The sequence below is a fragment of the Dermacentor albipictus genome, chromosome 4, assembly GCF_038994185.2.
Source record: "Dermacentor albipictus isolate Rhodes 1998 colony chromosome 4, USDA_Dalb.pri_finalv2, whole genome shotgun sequence".
In the NCBI taxonomy this organism is placed as follows: Eukaryota; Metazoa; Arthropoda; class Arachnida; order Ixodida; family Ixodidae; genus Dermacentor; species Dermacentor albipictus.
Window position 1 is genome coordinate 85138710 of NC_091824.1, and position 19496 is coordinate 85158205.

Genomic DNA, 19496 nt, shown 5'->3' on the forward strand with positions numbered 1-19496 from the left:
TACATCATTCGCGTCAGGCGAATAAATCAGATAACACAAGGTTCGGCGACAACAGACTGCGGATAGAAGCATCGATAACTTTCCAGAAACTTCGGATACATGCAAGCGCGTACCGCGCTGTGCGATAAGATTTTTGAGGCGGTGAAACCAGGTCGCCCGATAAATATAAATACACGTGTCAATATATTTTTTTTAAAATTATGCAAGGCCATTGAAGATGATCTTCCATACCGCCATTAAATGCGGTATATCCCGTCATTTTAGTAAGGGCACGCAGAATGAGGGACGAGTTAAAGAAGGCAGACGGGGACATATTGTACTGTCTTCTTTCTTGAGCTTGTCTTCTGTTATAAGGGCTTTTTCTTTTTTTGAATAATGAACCGATATCAACTTGTCCAGCTCACAATTATTTGTCACTTTTCGCCCATTGGTTGTCGTAGCATCGTTATGCTTCGTTTCTATTATGTTATGATTACTCTGAGTAGAACTATTCATTAGATATGATTACTGTGTTTCGACAGTAACTTATGCTTACGTCAAAGCCAGGAAGTGAAACAGTACCCGTTTTTTTTTTTTTTAACGCTCGCACTGATATTCTGCGTTGGTGCACCGCGATATCATTTACCTCTTGCAGCGTAATGCTCTTACGCCAAAAGGTTTCCAGGTCTGAAAAGTGTTGTCTGTGTCGCATAATTACTCGTGCATATGTGCCTGTTCCACACGCGTGGTTATAGGAAAGCAGAGGAGCCAGCGAGGCTGCTAGCTAAAGGCGGACGTAGCTTTACCAAGGCGTGCCCACATATACAGTTTATTTAGAAGGCCACGAGTCTTAGAAACTAGTGGTATAAGAAGGTCTTGTCCCTTTTATCCCTTTCACAATACTCTTGAATGAGCACTACTTTTGTGGCTGACACATCATAGCCGTAGTCGCATTTGCGCCATTAAACCTTACATAACTAACTTCCCCTTCAGTCTACCGTCTTCCTTCCAGTGGTGGCTCAATGGATACGGTGCTCGGCTGCTGAGCACGAGGTAAGGGGTTCAATTCCCAGCTGCTGTGGTCATATTTCGACGGGGTCGAAATGCTTGTGTACTTTGATTTATGTGCGTGTCAAGGAGCCCCTGGCTTTTAAGGTCAATTCAGAACCATTAACTGTTGCGTCTCTCATAGCCCCACCGTTGCTTTGGCGCGATAAACCACGCGAATTAATAATTTGAGTGCGTACCCACCGAGCTGGCCGGTACCTGCGGTATTTTTCAGCTAGCACGAGACTGTTTAGATGCGACGAAGCAAAACTGATAATGGTAAAATGACTGCACTGACTCTCATGGACGCCAACCGAAGTTCTTGTGGTGCATCGTGTGCTGTTTTTGGCGATTTTCGAGTCCGGGACAATGACCTCATTTTTCACCCTCTTTTCCCGAAGCAGTACTTCTGCCAAAAAAAAAAAGCTTTTTCTGTTGCGCTCTATTTGCCATCTTCTGCAAACATCTCGCAAAATTTCATAACAAAAAGAAACAATTCAGCCGGGTTACATCTCTGCGAAGACAGATCTACAAAAAAATAAAGTAGAAAAATCAAGGCGAGGCAGTTGTTTCCTGCAGTATTTGTTCTGGAAATCCCGTGCCCTAACTACAGTTCATGCATCCATCATTTATAAGGTAGAATTCGACGCGGCCGTTTATTTCATAGTACACTGCAGCTTCGTGAACTACAGCTAGTAAGTGTTTTTCTGATATGTAAAGCTTTCATGCGATAAGTACTCTTTGCCTGCTTTAGGCGCCTTATACCTCTGTCACACAAGCACGCAAAAACTCTTTTACCTAAGCGGTCCTTTACCGAGTTGAAAGACCTCTAATTAAAAGGAGTTGCGCTGCAGACACACGGCGCGGGCGATCTCCTTTTATCGTTTCCTTCCGAACACGCTATGGAAAGCATGGCGCTAGATTCTGAAACAAAACCAGTTAGAATAAACCAACGTATTTCAATATAGAAATTAGAAACGTACTATAATATGCTTGTTTTAGTGAATTTAGATACAGTTTATTCGAAAAGGTTAAATTAAAGAAGATTTAATAAGGTAGCTTCAAGAGTCTTCGCAGAAGTAGCAAATTTTACATGTTCGTCTAGCAACCTTGGGCCACTGTTTACATCGGAGTCAACATGGAGGTCGAGAATATGGGGGACTGCACGGACACGAAGGAAAAAGTCGAAATAGCATGCATTTTGGCAAGGATTCTTGCTGCAGAGAGCGAAGCAGACGCCGCAAAGGCAGTCAAAGACCGTATTAAGCGGCAGTTGCTACTCAACGGGTGTACATTTTATGCCTTGGCGCTTCCCACGAGAGTCTGCAACCGATCGACGTGGGCTTTCATCCGCCACGAAAAGTGGTTCGAGGAGACTGTGCCTCACCTCGGTGGCCACAACTTCAAGCAGTCGTTTCGAGTGAACCCCTCAACGTTCCGGTTTCTCGTGGAAAGTCTGCGCCATGTGCTCGAAAAACAAGTTACCAACATGCGTGACCCGATCACTGCGGAAAAGCGTGTCGCCATTGGCCTCTACAAATTGTGCTCTTCTGCCGAAGATAGAACTGTGGCAAACCTCTTCGGCGTTGGGCGCTCATCCGTCAACGTCATTTACAGAGAGTTTTGCGCAGCTGTTGTCTCTGTGCTCGAAAGTGACTGGATCAGAATGATTACTGAAGAGGAAATGCCTAGGCACATCCAAGAGTTCGAAGCCGTGTGCGATTTCCCTCAAGCTGTCGGTGCCCTTGATGGCTGCCATTTCCCTATTTCGCCTCCAAAGAAGTACGCCACCGACTACTACAACTACAAGGGTTGGTAAGTGGCCACGATTTAACTTATTTCATGTAAGTGTTCTGTTTGGGCCCATTTTTATAGTAGTAAAAAAAAGTAACTGACTGACCCATATTTTATTGCTAAGTAAAATGTTATTCAATTTTACCAGCAGCTCTTAAGAAAACGCGTAATTTGGTTCGCAGTCTTGCAGTGTTTAGCAGCGACAATTTTAATGCGACGACGAAAAGAGTTCTCCGCAGGACTGCAACTCCTATACGATGTAGAGTACGCTAACAGCGACCGGTTGTGGCATTATGTGAAATAATGTAATCCGAGCTGCACTCACAGCTATTAATAAAAGCAAACTGTAAAATCGCATCACAGTAACTAAAGGCAGTGAACTCAGCAGTGCCATGCTGCACTAACCTTTATTCACTTTGCACTTTGTTTTTTCTTGCAGGCACAGTATTATCCTACTAGCATTGGTCGACCACAAGTATCGATTCAGATACTGCAATGTCGGTGCCCCAGGACGCTGCCACGACGCACATGTGTTTGGTGTTTCACGGCTGTCGAAGATTGTCAACAGTCCCCTTTTCAAAGCACCTGTTGCCGCAGTGGGTACCACAGCAGTCCCACCGATAATATTATGCGATCAAGCATTTCCACTAACCCCAAACCTCATGAAGCCATTTGGACACCGAACTGTCATCAGTGAAGCTGAAAGGAATTTCAACTGTCATTTATCTGGAGCAAGGAGGATAGTTGAAAACGCATTCGGAAGGCTAAAGGCCCGGTTCCGTTTCATTGCGAAAAGAATGGAGTGTTCTGTTGGCAATGCCCGTTTGGCTATACGAGCATGCTGCGTGCTCAATAACATTTGCGAGCACTTCAACGACAGTGTCCACCCACAGTGGTTAAGTGAGGTGCAGCAGTCCAATGCTACATTTCCACAGCCATCACGCAGAACAGAAGCTGAAATTAGAAATGCATCCGCCATCAGGACAGCACTTGTGGAATATTACAAGCGAAGGAACTGAACGCAAGAGTCCCAAGAATCAGCAACAATTGTGGAACACCATGTCAGTTTTTACTAAAAAACTTCAACATTGCATCTACAAGTTTCTCTTGCAACTTGAGCCCCTCTTTACGGAGATCCATTTCCATTTTGTGCGCATCAGCAAACTGCTCTCTCTGCCGTCGCTGCTCCTCAAGCATCCTTTCTTGAAAGTCGCCAGCCGGTTGCCTTCTCTTCCTGCGGGCACATTCGGAACTGCCACTTGCGAGGTTCCTGGATTCAACCTGTTGTACTGGCGACTCGGAAGATGAACAATCTTCGGCGACGTCTTCACAAGAAGCAGAGCCGGAATCAAGCATGTCGAAGATCAGCTGCGTTTGAAGAAGGGATCCGAAATACATTGACCACATTAGTTGATGTGTGAAGCGGTAAACAATTAGTTCAGGGTTTTTACTTGCAAGAGAGCTGCCTCTCCTTGCGTGTATGTATTCACGTTTTTTTATTTTAGAGTCTGCATTTTTTTTATTCTCCAAACAGCGCACTGCCAAGCTTGCAAAATGAACAGCGCGTGAGCACAAGCAGAAATGAACCACAGTATTAACAAGAGCAGTCCGCTACACTGCAGGGTTGTGCAGATTATGGGCTTGGCAGCACAGCTGATGCTACATTATGTCTTGAAATTTAGTTGACTGTAATAAAGCATATATAGTCTCCACTATGCATTTCTTACTTCTTCGACGGAGGCAGTGCTGCTTGTTGTGCTCTCGCTGCACCTAGCCTCTTCCATTAAAGATGTATCGTGAACAGGCAGGGATCCTAGAAACCTATGGACTTCGGAGAAGAATGGCCAGCTCGGCGGTGATGACCCTGTTGTCATGTGTTTCAGGCAGCTCCTGGATAAGAAAACGAAAGAACTAAAATTTTATATACTCAAAATGTAAAGATATACACAGAGCAAAACGTTTGCCGATAGATACAAACGCGACTTGATGGTACAGAAAGCCTGAGAAGCGAAGGTAACCCTTTTTACTCGAAAAAATTTAAAGTTTCTCATGTTTTCTTGTCTGAGAACAACGCTTGCGCATGGTCCGAGAAAAATGCAAACCGTAGTCACATCTGCAGAAATGAAAACATGCAGACGACTTCCTGCTTCGTATTATATGTTGCCGTGAGAAGGCGTACAATATAATGTGAAATGCGCCTGTCCATAAGTTAAGGTTCCCGTTATCTTGTGACGAACGAAATCATGCTATTGACGACCTGCGCGGGTTGTCATTCTTCGCCGCATGTGAAGGCGAATTTGCGTTTACTCAGACCGACTCGCACTGTAAAGGAATTGCAGAAACAGCCTTTAGCGCGTCGTCGACTTTCGTGTGTGCAGGGCGCAGTTCAGCCCTGCAAAATTCGACGCTAGCTGAAATGAAGGGTCTCTGCCTTAAAACCTTCGTTACTACGGCTCCGTCCGCTAGATTAGGGTTCCGTCGCTGCCTACTACGGAAACAACGTTCGATGCTGAGGTCGCGACACCACAAACGAGAGCTTGCAGCTTGCGACCACAGCCTGAAGCCGCTTCAAGGTAAATTTAGCGCTCACAGCTTACTGCTGTGCTTTGTCTTACCTGTAGGTCTGTCCCAGGTTCTCTATCTTGCTGTGCACTTGCGCCTTTGTGCGAGGTACACCCATGCTCGTCAATGCTTGTGCAATGCCATCGTAAACGCCTCCGTTGTGCTTCTGCGCACGCAGCGAGGGCAGGTTGTCTTCCCATAACTTGATTAACGCCCAGGTGTCTCTCTCCGACCACTGTACCCGCGGTTTTCTTTGGCGTGCCGGAGGCTGTTCGTCGGTACCGCTCGCCGTAGCCATGGTCGCAGAAAATGGCGCGAATTTGCATCGTCTGTTAGCGTCACGTGATATTTTCGAACTGCTTACGAGAGTGCCGTGCAAAAAGTGCAAAACTGCGCCTACTTAAGGTTCAACGAAAGACAAAACCCTTTTTTGTGATGTGTACACTTGAAATAAAAATGCACTTTTGCTTCGTTTCTTTATTGCATGATAATTACTGGTGCCCACTGCGTTGGAGGCTACGCCTTTCCAGCCGTAAAAGAGATCGGTGATCTCCGGTTTCGGAAAAGACCGCTTCTGAAAAAGAGATTAAACTTTGGCGTTAGTCTATCTATCTAGCCTTTTACGCTCGACCCCACTGACTCAAGTTTTCTACTAGCTTGGGTCACTAGGTATGTGTACGTGGTCGTGATGCATTCGTGGCCGTTCCACCGTCATTCCAGCTTCGTCACTGTAGTCTCGTCATGCCATCGTCATTACGCCGCTATTGTCATAGTCACATCCTATTGTCGTCGTGTCATCATGACGCTGTCATTGTACCATCGTCACCATTTCATGAAGATCACCACATTGTTGTCAGACCCTCGTGGTCATACCACCCTCGTCGTTTCATCAACGTCATTCCTTCATCGTCATTCCATAGTTATCGTGCTGTCGCCATTCAATCCTGATTATGCCGCCGTTTCCATGCCATCATTGTCATTGCGTTGTCCTTATACTATCGTCGTCATACACTCGTTGTCATCTCATTTTCCTCATCTTATCGCGCCATCACTCTATCATCGTTATACCATTGTCATCACTTCAGAATCGTCATCACATTGACGTCATGTCGTCGTCATACCGCTTTCATCTTTCCATCGACGTCGACGTCATTCTTTCTTCGTCATTCCGTCGTTGTCACTCTTTCATGATCATACAGTCGTCGTCATGCTGTCATGGTCATTACCGACCCTTGCGAGCGAGTATCATAACAAAATCAACCGATCCAGAAGACAGTGTATGTCACATATAACCGAGGCAATAGAAATCTCAAAATGACCATTACAAATACAAAATAAAGGGGTCTTGAGCAATAAGATATGTCGCTACAATGTCATGTGACGTGTTCGTCCCGTGGCTTGAGCACGGGTGCGAAACGCCATGTCACGACTTGCTTCATAATTGAGAAAAGTTTGATTACTCTGGACCTGTCATGCAATCAATGGGTCCAATTGTGGCGTTTTGAAAGACACCATGCGTAGTACCCACCTAAACATTTTACAGCTTAAAGAATAAACGTGAATTCTCCCTCTACCACTACTACTGTCAAACCCACACGTATTTCTTTTCTGCAGTGCATGCAACGAACAGGTTTGCTTAAATTAATCCAAGACGCCCCCTCGCAATGCATTTCAAACAATATCAAAAGACTTATGTAGCGTCTCTGATTGCGTCTCTGATTACAATGTGGTTTAGGGGTCCTCTAAAGCGTCAATTTTAAAGCGTTTCAGTGTTAGGACATGTTCCTGAAGCCTTCGGATATGCCTTAATGCATGTGTTTTATGCCCGCATTTATGCTCTAACACACCGTGGGGCCCAGAAACAGGCAGGAAAGGTGTTCGTTTCTCGGTTGTGGCCCTGTACGCCCTGTCGTGCCATCACTTCCTGCGTTTCCGCAGCACGTACGGTGCAACTTGGATACAGGGCGTGTCCCAGGACGTGATTTCTGCGACGTTTGTGCGACGGATGATCGAGTGCAATAACTGCGGCCGAGAAACAGAACAGTCGCCCAATGCATGTTTTTTCCGTGTTGTCAGAATTCCCACCTGGGGTTTCAACCTGTGAGTCGCAATACCGCAGATGTGAGAGCGTGTTTTTCGGTTTTCTCTCCCATTTCTCTCACACCGCGCATGCGCGTGCGTGTGTGTGTGTATGCGTGCGTGCGTGTGTGTGTGTGTGTGTGCGTGCGTGTGTGTGTGTGTGTGTGTGTGTGTGTGTGCGTGCGTGTGTGTGTGTGTGTGTGTGTGTGTGTGTGTGTGTGTGTGTGTGTGTGTGTGTGTGTGTGTGTGTGTGTTTGTGTGTGTGTGGTCGTATTTTTTTTACACTACGTTTTTGTTCTTCAGTTTCAGCTTATTCTTTCTTTAGCTTCTCTGCCGTTTCCCCACTGACCTTGCGTCGCACTCTCGCGCTTTTCTTATTGTGACTCCATTGGGAAGTTTACGAATCGAGAAGTAGTGGTAAGTTCGTGTAGTTATAAAAAAAAGTAATCGCTCGTTCATCGTTCTCAAGCCATCGGTGGAAATTTTCAGATACAATGACGTAATTTCCCCCAAAAACACATCATGAGGAGCCAGTTAGAAATGAAGTTTGCTAAATGCAAATAATGCCCAAGAAAATAACCGATCTAAACCGGCCCACGTATACCTTTTAAGAAATACTTGCAGAAAATCGTACTTGATTAAACCTAGTAACGACGAAAATGAAAAACCAAGCAGGCGCATTTTTTGTCGTTCGCAAAGAGTACTTTCTAGCATAAAGCTCTCTAGTGAGGTGAAGCCAACCTTCCAGTGTGTATAGCTGAGTTTATGAGAACTTGTGCACTTTGTCGGCTGCTCGGTAGCGCGGGAGCCATTTCACAGCGTATTGCTTTCGCAAATGCATACAATTCAAAGTGCTGCTGGCGTAGAAGCGCAAATAACAACTAAAATTGGAGATATACGGGGCGAGAGATACAGCTTTGACAGGTATTTGATCACCTGTAAGCACCATCTCCTTTCCTATGTTTTCTGCTTCATAGTAAACTTCGTTACAGCGCAACGCAATACAATTGTCTTGTGTTGCGTTGTAACGAACCTTACTATGAATGCCAACCAACTGGCCCTAATTGCCGTATTGATGTTTTCTGCGTCTGAAAAAAAGAAGCTTTTGTTTTCTGTAACATAAGCGCTAGAGGATTAAGCGTAGGAGGGCTGTATCGCGCTGTTTCGCGGCGTTGACCAATACGAAACGTTGAGACCATGAATTCCCAGGATCCAGCCAACATTGTAAAAAGAAAGGGTTGTTTGTACGTGGAACTAGGCATCTCAGTCGCCGTGTAACTGCCCTCCGCCTCCAGCGAAGATGGCTTAGATTCGATAAAGAAAGACTTGCTGAAGTGTTATTTCATTAGCACCGCGTATGAGATGAAACGTATCCTTCGTCACTGGTAATTATGAAACGAATAAAGCCTGAAGACTTGAAAATAGGATATAAACAATCACATATACTTACGCCGATGTATGACAAGCACCTTTTTATCATTTTATAAATTTTAAGTAGTGGCCCGGAGTCGAAACGTTGTATATTTCTAGCAGGTTTCTTGCCGTTTCAATGAGGATTTGTAGGGCTTGCCTGTAAATCGTACCTTTCTGAAAATTTCAGCTTGTGAATCTGTGAGTATTATTGCACCCTCCCCAGAGGTTGAGATGACTAAAGCTATTGCCGTTTCTTCTGCAATATGTATTGCTGTTGTTAAGATGCTAGTTGCCGTTCTCTCTTTACCCTTTCTGTCAACCATGCTGATCGTATGGGCCGGGGTTCCTGCATATTTCACTGCAGCGGTGTTTCGTGTGTCCGGATTTCGGCCGTAGGTTTTTCGGAGAGTCTCTCTTCTGACTTTCGTTCTGCCTTCATGGTGGGTTGGATGCATACTTCTTGGAATATGCATGCAAACACTAAAGGGATGTAGTGCCAAATTGTCCCTGGGATTATCCTGTTCTTGTCGCGCAGTTGCATAGCTTCAGCATGTCCTAATCTTCGGAGCGTTGCCCTTCCTGTTTCCGTAAGTTTCAGACCTTCGTGTTGGTTAACGTTGTGCGCTTTGCCTAGCTCTTTCCAGGTGTTGTGGAGACCTAAACGGAGTAGTCATTCCCAGTGGAAATCTTGGAAGCCTTCCAGATGAGGGTATTCCTATGGTGTTGGACTGTTAAACGCGAAAACGCGGCATCTAATGCTGACCACAGCAGCCGCATTTTGATGGTGGCGAAATGAAAAACGTCCGTGTACTCCGATTTAGGTGCACGTCAAGGAACCCCAGGTGGTTTAAATTTCTGGGTCTCCCACTATGGGGTGCCTCGTAATCGGATCGTGGTTTTGGCACGTAAAATCCTATGGTTAAGCCGATCAAGACATATTTTGGAGCTAGTTGGTTCACATCCCTAGTAAAACGTCACCGGAGAACCCAAGAGACTAGACGAAGAAGAATGACACGTACACGCCATGTGTACGTGTCGTTCTTCTTCGTCTGGTCTCTTGTGCTGTCTGGCGCTGTTTTACTACCGTAACTTATTTTTTTCTTTTTTTTATATTTACTGTGTTCAGTTTTTTTTATTTATGCATTCTTTAGGTCTCTGTAAGGGGTGCCGTAGGCGATTCTGCTGATGATCAAGGCTTGCATATATTTGAATGTAGCTTGTTCTTTCAAACCGTATCGTCTATTTGCTACCCGTAGTACCAAATGTGTTACTTGCGTGACAGTTTCTTGCAGTTCGGGTAGAGCGGCGCCCAATCCGTCCTTGTATACATGTAGGCCGAGGATTCCGAGCGACTGTACTTTATTGACTTGCACTCCATTAAGACGCAGTTGTAGTTCCGGGATTTCACCATTTGCGGTCTTCCTCTGGCTCTCGCTTTTAGTATGAGAAGCTTCGATCTTTCCGGTGCGCACGCAAACCCGTGAGCCTTGAGGTAGTTTTCCTTGTGATATATATAGCAGTATATTTGGCAGAATGTTTCACTTACAACTGCAACAAAATTAAACAAGATTAAAAATGGATGTTCGGCTGTTTGGACAGTCGACTTGTTTCGGTGCGAATTAGTCTAGGCGGCTGCATTCACACTGATAGCATTGGGGACGTAAAAATAGGTGATCTTGACATTCTCTTGTGTCACCGCTTGCCATGTCCCGACCGTAGAAGTGATAAAGGGAGGGCGTATACGTAGTGTAAGTTGATGTATAGTAAACCGTTTTATGTAAAACTTGTACACTGACCCATAAGATGTTACAGAAAGGAAAATCTGCGACAAAAAAAAAGGAATCTTGTCCTAGGAGTAGTCACCGTTTTTCTTCCGAAGTAGCCTTCGGATGTAGCACGTGCTGCTTGAACTCTTTCACCAAGGTATCCATTTGCAGGTATTTTCACGATGATGATTTTCCTCTTCTTCTCTTGAGTAGCGCATACGAGCGCTTCTCTCGATTGCCTTGTTTAGCTTTTTGTTTATTTATTGATGGTGTCCCTGGGTGCCCTGTAGGATGTTTGAAGGCCGATATTTGTAGTTCACATGAAGTTTTGTGGCTGAGGGAAGGATACACAAGAACGCGATACCCGATAGGTGAATGCCGAGTAACTTGCTCCTGCTTCAGCTTTTGGCCAGGAGAAACGTTCGGCGTCTCTTTTTAATAAGCAGACGCAGTTCATCCTAGGCAGAGAGATCATGTACGTGTGGTTTATATTTGTTTGTAGTTTTGAACCGTCATGAGCGTACTGAAGTCCTGAGCCCCGTACTCAGAACCTGAGAGACAAAACGCACAGCGACGGTTTTCAGGAGGGAAAAGAAACAAGAATTTGCCTTCGCTTCTTGATGGCGTATTTGCCGTCGTGCCCGAAGCTTCCCGTGGCAGAACGGGCAGCTTGTTATACCAAACAATGCACATACGCCCACTAGAGCCGATGAGCTACCGTTTTCTTTATGCGCTTCAACCAAGAAACATGAGCCTCCGAAAATTTTATACTAATGACTACAGGAAGTGCAACAGCAATGACGACGACGACGACAACAACAACAGCAGTAGCAATTGCATTCCAGCCTTTCAAAACTTTTTCTTCCAGCTCCTGCCGCAATGCTTCTTGCGAATATCGAACGTCTGAATGCCAGCTGCAGCAACAATCGAATTTGTGAAAAACGACTGCGTGGGACGTGGCTCAATTAATTTGCATTACGAAGACGTCACCATGGGGCCAAAGTTTATCGCTTGCGATTTATGTATGCCTTTCTGAACGACGGTCATTTTTTACTCGGTTTCACTTTCTGTGTGTCCTTCCAGTGGTAAACGCTTGCGCTGCCAGTTTCAATAAACGCGCTGTCCGGTGGTTTATCGGCGCTTGGCAGCTGTGTCGAGCTCTGAGGCGTCGTAATTTTTTTTAATCAACAAGTTTCCCGACCGCTGTCACAACGCCGTTACCGCCTGGTGTGCAATGAAGCATCCCCCAAGCCAGACAAGGGGGCCCACCGATTCAAAAAAAGAAAAGAACAAAAACAAACAAAGATGTGAATACTGGGCAGTGTTCGCTAAACCACCGTCGAAATGTTAAAGAAAGGAAGCGACAACATATACATAAAAATTGTGTTCCTTTCGAAATGCAAGCTGCCAGGTTTTACGCAACGTCACGCTGTAACGAGCACCTCTAATGTCGCTGACCCATCCATGTTGCCTCTGAGCTGGAAAAGAATAATACGCAAGTGCCAAGTTTTAACCATTACCATGGCGGTGCTACGATGCTCTTGTCCGATGTGCCATCCCTAGGGGGCCTAGTTTAACAACGATTATACGATGATAAGCGCCCGATTTCGCTAATAGCCTTAGGATGAAATGGTCGTCTAGACAAAGTGGCCCGGGGACCAGTGCCTAATGAGAGTGGACATTTATTTGCTTAAAGTTAAGGTTAGCATAGATGGACGTACCTCTCTCGCATTATTTTATTTATTGTTCATTTTTTGTTTGCTTTTTGTTTTTCTTTGGAAAAAATATTAAGCAGGAATTGCGGACGCGGACACCTCGCGAGTTCAAGGGCACAACTCTGTGTTTCGGTAACCACTGGCCTTTATTATGCGTTTTTAATACTAAACACACTCTGGCTTAAACAAAGGCAAGAACTAGAACCCGAAGAACGATAAACAACTTGCCGTCGATGAAATATCTGGCTTTTAACGAACAAAACTTATTCACACAATAGCACCCCATTCAGAGGTGACAATTTCGATCCACGCGGGCCAACCCTATGCCAGCGTAAAGTAGTAAGGCAATATACGCACGCTGCAAAGGCACACCCGTTGGCAAAATCATTGCATATTCAGGCTTGCAAAATTATTTGAACACCACCGCTTGTCCTGTCACTTAAATGTACTTACGTTGCGGGGTTTTTTTTTTTTATGTCGACGCTGCGGTCACTACAAGCATGTCGAGTTTACTATTCTGCTAAAGGCACCTAAGCATAGTAAATGCCTCAGAAGCGCCTGATGTAGATGGGAGCCGATGGGTGAAGGTGCCGATTATGACAGAATGATTGGTTTCAATACATGAATCGGCTTCTAGAAGAAAATTCTGGCAGCACCTATCTCAGGATGGTTGGGGACTTGCGGTCAGCATTTCAGCAATGCATAGCGACAAACCGCGGTGATACTTCCGAAATGCGTCATGCAAAAGGCTTGTGCGCAGCCTGGCTCCTCTATCACGCTTCTTCTTCAGACACGTTGTGCCATCTATCGGCCCCGCCATGAAGTCCGCGTGTGGTACGCTTGTGAATATGTTTTCAGAGACGATTGTTGGACAATATATGACGCGGGTTCGAGTCCACCTAACACCGCAGACGTTTTAAAGAGTTCTTCTTGTGTTTGTATGTTTGGTGGTTTGTTATTGTTGTTTTTCCTGTGTCACTGAAGAATCGCACATACCCAGTGACCCAAGTTGGCGTCAAAGATGTTTATTAAAGAACGACACATACCCATAGGTACGTTCCCAGTCTCCCAAATCATGTTGGCATCAAAGAGGTTCGTAGAGGACCTGTAGATACACAGTCACCCATGTTGGCGTCGAACGAGTTCGTAGACGAGAGCGAAAAATACCCATTGACGTAAGTTTACGTCAATGGGTATCCTTTAATAGATATGATTCACTGTGTTCCTTGTTGAAACTCATATATATACAGTGAAAGCTCGTTAATTCGAACTTCAATAATTCGAATTTATGGATAATTCGAACTGTACGATTTGGTCCGGCCAAGCTCCACAGAAGTCTATGTATAAAAAAGTTCGTTAATTCGAACGCGAGAAGGTTCCCTCACGGATAATTCGAACTACGCTCGCCTGGCACACGGCCAGAGAAACGCGCTTACTGCCTACACACAAGGTTGTATTGCCTCCGAAACGGAGAGAATGGCGAGAGAAGGCAAAATTGGAAAAAAATCTAACCGACGCGGGGTCAGCCAGAAGGCAGCGGCGGCTGCCGCCTCTCCGTTCTACGTAACCTCCGAGACTTCTTGCCCGTTTCGAATCTCGGAGGCTTTGCAAATCTTGTACAGCTGCTAATGTTGTGTGGAGATGGCACGGCAAGCGCCAAGACACAGCTAATCAAGTACGTCGCAGCTGCGCTTGCAATCAAGAACCAACGAATCAGGGCCTTCGCCACCTTCACATGTTCAGCGTCTTTGCCTCGGCAGTCTTCGTCGGTTGTGCACCTCTGTTTTCAGCTTAGGAGGTATCGGCCGTCGTGATTCATTGTGATGGTGTTAGGCCTCGGCTAACGTTCGTTTCGGTGGATATCGGTGGTGTGGCACAGTCGGAACCAGAGTTTCGACTTGAAGGTGGCGTGTGCCCGCGGCACACGCCATCACTTTCTGACACGCCAAGTTTCTGACATGCCCTACTGCTTCCAAATCGCAGTGTACTGTTGCTATGCTTCACTTTCGTTAGTTCGAACTTTCGTTAATTCGAAATGAAGCGGCTTCCCCTTGCGGTTCGAATTAACGAGCTTTTACTGTATATATATATATATATATATATATATATATATTCTCTCTATCTCTCTGTGCGTGTGTGTGTGTGCGTGTTGTTGTTGTTGTCGTCGTCGTTTTGTAAGGAAGCGAAAATACGAGCCTAAATGCTCCATCTTTTCAATCACAACCACCGTGCGAATCTACGTGCGCGATGTTTACCACAACCACTTTTCTACTACAGCAGCTTTGCGATCTGGCTCTCACTTAAGAGACCGTCGTTCTCTCCTGAAATCATGCTTTCAAAACCTAAGCATAGCCAAGAAGTCTCTTACTGAAATACGTTGGCTTTCGTAATGCCAGCGCGACATAACGGCTTAATGCGCGCAGAGATATAGAGAGAGATATAAGGAAAGAAAGCGAAATCACCTAGACGTATGTCCGACTCGCTACCCTACACAGGGAAAGGTAGAAGAAATTATTGAACAAGAGTAGAAAATTGGGTGAATCAGAAGGCACTATATGGTGGCATATGCGTTGTCATATCTGAAGAACGTGTCCGTCCTGCTGTCCCATGCAAGAAAACAAGAGAACGTTTTGCTTTCAACCTTCTTTACACAACGCGATACATTCTGACGCAGCCCAGTTAGCGAGAGATTACGAAAACGCACTAAAACACAGAGAATAAAGCAGAGGGGGGGAAACGCCGCTGGGCCCCTTTTAGCCGGTTCTTCCTGCACTGCTCTCCGAGTGAGTGTACACAACAATAGGAGAAACGGCAACGACGAACGGGTTGGCGGTCACTCTCCAGACGCACGCGCATCGGAGGGACACGCGTCGGAGCAACCCGGGTGCTGTGGAAACTTCAGACTTCGTTACTTCCGCAGCCCAGTCCGTCCTCTTCTCGAACGTAAGATGGTACAAGCACGTAACCATCACGCACTTCAGCGTGATGGTTCTTGGTGGAGCGTAAGGAGGAGGCGTGCCGGAATGTGAACGTTGGGGCGCAGGCAAACTGGATAGAACCTACGTTCGCAGAAATTCCTTGTGTGTTTCTTTGCTCGAGGGAGGAAATGCGGAGACGCGCTTTATTGATCTTGGACTTAGCCAGCGAGCAATGAAAAAGGAAGTAAAAGAGAATGGCAGGGAATGCTCGGGGATTTTGTCGGATGATGCGGCAAAGAGCAAAGCGCAGCACGACTGTTCTTTCACAATCCTTACGCCTCGTACATCTCTTCTCCCCTTCTTAGGTGAAACAAGAAATAGCAGACGCAAGAAAAAGACAAGAAGTTAAAGCCAGTGAAAGCAGACGACATCTGTGTGCACTGCTCACTCCGTCAGAATCCGTATAGCGCGTCGGGACCGTGTGCAGACAAGAATGTTTGCAGACGATGGCTGTAGAAAGAGTCCGAGAAAACGAGAGAGACCCCCCCACCCCCCCCCCACCCCCCAAAAAAGAAAAAAAATGTTGCGCTACCTTAATCCATGCTCGCAATGAAAAATCCGTAATGCAAATATTACCAACTCATCAATTTACCCAATGGGCATGTCAACTGAGCAAACCGTTTGACCCGTCTGCCACAGTGTCTTGCCTTCGGCACACTTTACACGCGAGCGGTGTTTGGTATTTTTTTGTTAGCGCTGCAGCCTGGGAAGTATTTGCCGAGAGAATCCACAGAGGTGCTTCTGGGACACAGAAATGAAATTGCCCATTTACGGCGACGTTATAGACGAAGCCCCGGTGTTATTGCCTGTTATTATATCTTTACATAAGCCTGCTTCCGATTTTTAGTTCTCCCAAGTAGGAGAGAAAATATTTGCCAAGAAAACTTCTGGGTATTTGTTATGAAACATATAAGATATAGTGATTTTATCGTTTGCCCCATATAGCTTTTTTCCGTTTGTTTGTTCGGAATAATACGCTCCAAAAGGGGCTTCTCACTACAAAAAGACGTAACAAAAGTGGGATAAACATCACGCTAGGCAAAAGCTTGTTATACCACTCTTTTATAGACATTGGATTCAAAAGAAAGAAGAGATTTCTAATGTGCATTCTATTGTCCTTTTTTTTTCTATACAGGCTTCTAGGTAACTTTATCTGTGGGCTATTGCAATAAAAATTGTGATAGAATTTTATGCAGTTATTCAAGTAGACGCCGCTGTTTTATCGATTCTTGGTTAATGCAAGTAGAAGACACTCAATTATAATGTGTTTTAAAGCTGTCTTCAGTTTACAACGCAGTGAAGAAGTCCGTTAAAGACGAGGCACTTGCAGGATTGAATGGTCTGCTGATAAGCTAAGCAAGGGCTTTCTGAAACTTTGGCACGAGAACCAGTTAATAAAAACCTACTGGCTGCCTGAAGTGCACGCCCTAAACTAACATCTTTAGTTGTATCATATATAAAATGCATTTTCAACCACATACACACTTCAAATAAATTAATTACATTACAGGGTTTTACGTGCCAAAACCAAGATCTGATTATCAGGCATGCCGTAGTGAGGGACTCCGGAAATTTGGACTGCCTTGGGTTCTTTAACGTGCACCTAAGTCTAAGTACATTCGCCGCCATCGATATGGTGCCGCCGTGGCCGGGATTTGATCCCGCAACCCTGTGCTTAGCAGCCCAACACCATAGCCACTGAGCAACCACGGCGGGTATACACACTTGAACTGTGTGTGCAAGTGCAACAGTGTTCTGCTGCATTTACCCAGATTACACAATCACGTGCGTGCGGAGTTATGCGTGTCACGTCGCGACCGTAGCAGGCTATGATTTGTAGCACAACGCTACCACATTCCATTAGTGTGGTGCTGCCAGCGTTCCGTGCCTAGCTCTTCCCCCAAGTTTCCCGTGATGCTCATAAACGTCGAAAATACCGTATTTCCCCGCATTATATCTACTATAGACTATCTTGACTATATATGTACTGTAGACTACCTTGACATGAACTAACCGATTGAAGCTACAGCGATGGTTCGACCTAGTTATTAGGTGCAGAGTTTCTTACCAAAATACCCGGAGGGAGCTCTGGTGCTGCGATCGCTTAGCTCACATGGGTGTAGACGGATTCGTCTGATGTTCGGGAACTGTGACTTCATAGGTTCTTGTGGCGCTATTCCTAGGCTTTATCTGCCGCCATTGGCGCAAATTTTGAAGCAATGTTATTTTCCTAAATTCAGGATGCATTAACACTTTCCGTGCAAGCACAAATACAGTGAATTGTTGTACTTATATTTCAAGAGCTTGTTGAACGTGATCACTTCGCGAAGCCGAAAGTCTGCTTGAAAGCAGAAGCGCGAAATTTAGGCAAATCCATGCACTACTCATCATTCTCGCGCAGGCTGGACAACCGTGCTTGCAGCTGCCGTAAGCAGTAGCGCCAGAGTTAGCTCTGGTGATTTTTGTTGGAAGCTCCATGGCTACATGCTTGATCCGCCACCAGGGAAACGCACGTAGCAGCACGTCGTTACTCGCGAATTCGGTCATAAACATTCGGCCTCCGCATCACAGGCGCATCGCCGACACTGCTACCTCCCGTAACACTGCCCGGTTTTAGTGAGACCGACCAGGGAGCTTCCTGCCACTCGCAAAAGAGAGAAGTGGCCGGAGATTTACGTCGCAGGGTCGCCGCTGGAAATTGCGCGCATCTCTCTTGCCTGCTTGTCGTCTCCTCGCTGTCGTCATTCGGGACACTCGCGCCTTGCGAACAAGGATGACCCCGATGACCATGCTTCCCCGCAGTACAAGAAAATAGAAGAAAGGTGACGAAAAGCTCAGAAAACAAAAAAAGCTGGCTGAAGAAAAAGGAAAGTGCATAGATAAAATACTGAAACCGCAAGAATGACACCGCCTGGAACAATGGCGATACGACGCGTACGCTGTGTCCGCGAAAGAGGCGCCCGGCACGAACGAGTCTTCAAGGCTTGTAACAGCGCCAACGTCCTCATCCTTCACGTTCCATGTGAGCCCCGCTCCCATATCGTCCGCGTGAATGTTGCTTGTCAGCGTTAACTGCTCAACTTGCGAAGAAGAGGATGGAACACTGGGCGAGTGGGTATTTATTGGTGGCAAATAAGCAACCGCGTGCCAGAAACGAACGCGAAGGAAGAAGTAGACTACAGCGCTTGTGTTGTGTCCGCTCCTTCCTTCGTCTTCGTGTCCTGTGCCTTGTTCTTTATTTGCGAAGAAGCCACGTCGGGAAACCATGCGTGACCATTTGTCGCGTTGAACCTTGTGAATGCGCGCAGTATCGCGTTTAGAGATCACATGTATCTTCCCACCCTAAGTAACCCTAGCAGCATTGATGGTGTTGTATTTGTGGTCATTTTTGGCAAGGTCTAAAGATAATGTAGATTGGAAGAAAATTGACAAGAAGAGATTACAGGCAATTTTGGTGCGAGACATGTAACATGTATAACATGGTAATGGTAACATACATAATGGTTACCCCAATTATGATAGACAGTGGAAAGCAAGACTGCCGAGCCGTACCAAATACAGAATCCTTATGAATGCGCAGAATGCCACGTTTAGAGATTACATGTATCCTCCAACCTTAAATAACCTTAGCAGCATTGGTGGCGTTGCATTTATAGTCATGTTTGGCAGGAACCACAGAGAATGTAGATTGGACGGAAATTTACAAGATCAGATTGCAGGCAATTTCGGTACGAGGCGACGTGTTGTAACATGTATAACATGGTGAATGGCAACATACATAACGGTTGCTCCAATAATACAATAATAATGAGTGGAAAGCAAGACTGGCGAGCTGTACCGAGGAGAGAAGGCTGCAGTATGGGGTGGAAATGTGCTGCAATTCACCGTATCATACCGGCAGAACAAAGAAGACAAAAATACGATCGTGGTCGGGTAAAGAGAATAAAAATAAACATAAGATAAAATAAAGAGCTAAAAAGGATTAATGTGTTGACAAACGGTGATGTCGTCTCGCAGCGACGTTTTCATTTCACCCCCAGCGGCGACGGCTTTCGCCTTTTTCGCGTAAATGGACGACTATACGACGACCAGCGCCTTCTCCACCAGGCAACAACTTGCGCAAGGCGCGACGGAAATGGCCGCAGGAAGCTCGTCGAAGAAGA

The 19496-nt window shown here is 45.7% G+C and overlaps 3 protein-coding genes across 10 annotated transcripts in view; 2 read left to right on the top strand and 1 right to left on the bottom strand.

The window, feature by feature from the left end:
* Positions 1–19496, top strand: part of GluClalpha (glycine receptor alpha 1) — a 689081-nt gene that overhangs the window by 458799 nt on the left and 210786 nt on the right. The window lies entirely within an intron of this gene.
* LOC135901166 (uncharacterized) lies at positions 1868–4533 on the top strand. Its single transcript, XM_065430832.2, has 2 exons — positions 1868–2841; positions 3260–4533. Exons 1-2 carry the CDS (start codon positions 2165–2167, stop codon positions 3837–3839), a joined length of 1257 nt encoding a protein of 418 aa, XP_065286904.1. The 5' UTR covers positions 1868–2164; the 3' UTR covers positions 3840–4533.
* LOC135901167 (myb/SANT-like DNA-binding domain-containing protein 1) lies at positions 3868–5974 on the bottom strand. Its single transcript, XM_065430833.1, has 3 exons — positions 5436–5974; positions 4548–4710; positions 3868–4188 (listed from the first exon to the last, which is right to left on the bottom strand). Exons 1-3 carry the CDS (start codon positions 5678–5680, stop codon positions 3883–3885), a joined length of 714 nt encoding a protein of 237 aa, XP_065286905.1. The 5' UTR covers positions 5681–5974; the 3' UTR covers positions 3868–3882.

Coding starts and splice junctions, on each gene's coding strand:
- LOC135901166 (XM_065430832.2), top strand. CDS start 2,165: ATGGAGGTCGAGAATATGGGGGACTGCACGGACACGAAGGAAAAAGTC. Junction 2,842..3,259: donor TACTACAACTACAAGGGTTG/GTAAGTGGCCAC, acceptor TTTTTCTTGCAG/GCACAGTATTATCCTACTAG.
- LOC135901167 (XM_065430833.1), bottom strand. CDS start 5,680: ATGGCTACGGCGAGCGGTACCGACGAACAGCCTCCGGCACGCCAAAGA. Junction 4,711..5,435: donor AACCTGGGACAGACCTACAG/GTAAGACAAAGC, acceptor TTTCTTATCCAG/GAGCTGCCTGAAACACATGA. Junction 4,189..4,547: donor GCACTGCCTCCGTCGAAGAA/GTAAGAAATGCA, acceptor CTTCAAACGCAG/CTGATCTTCGACATGCTTGA.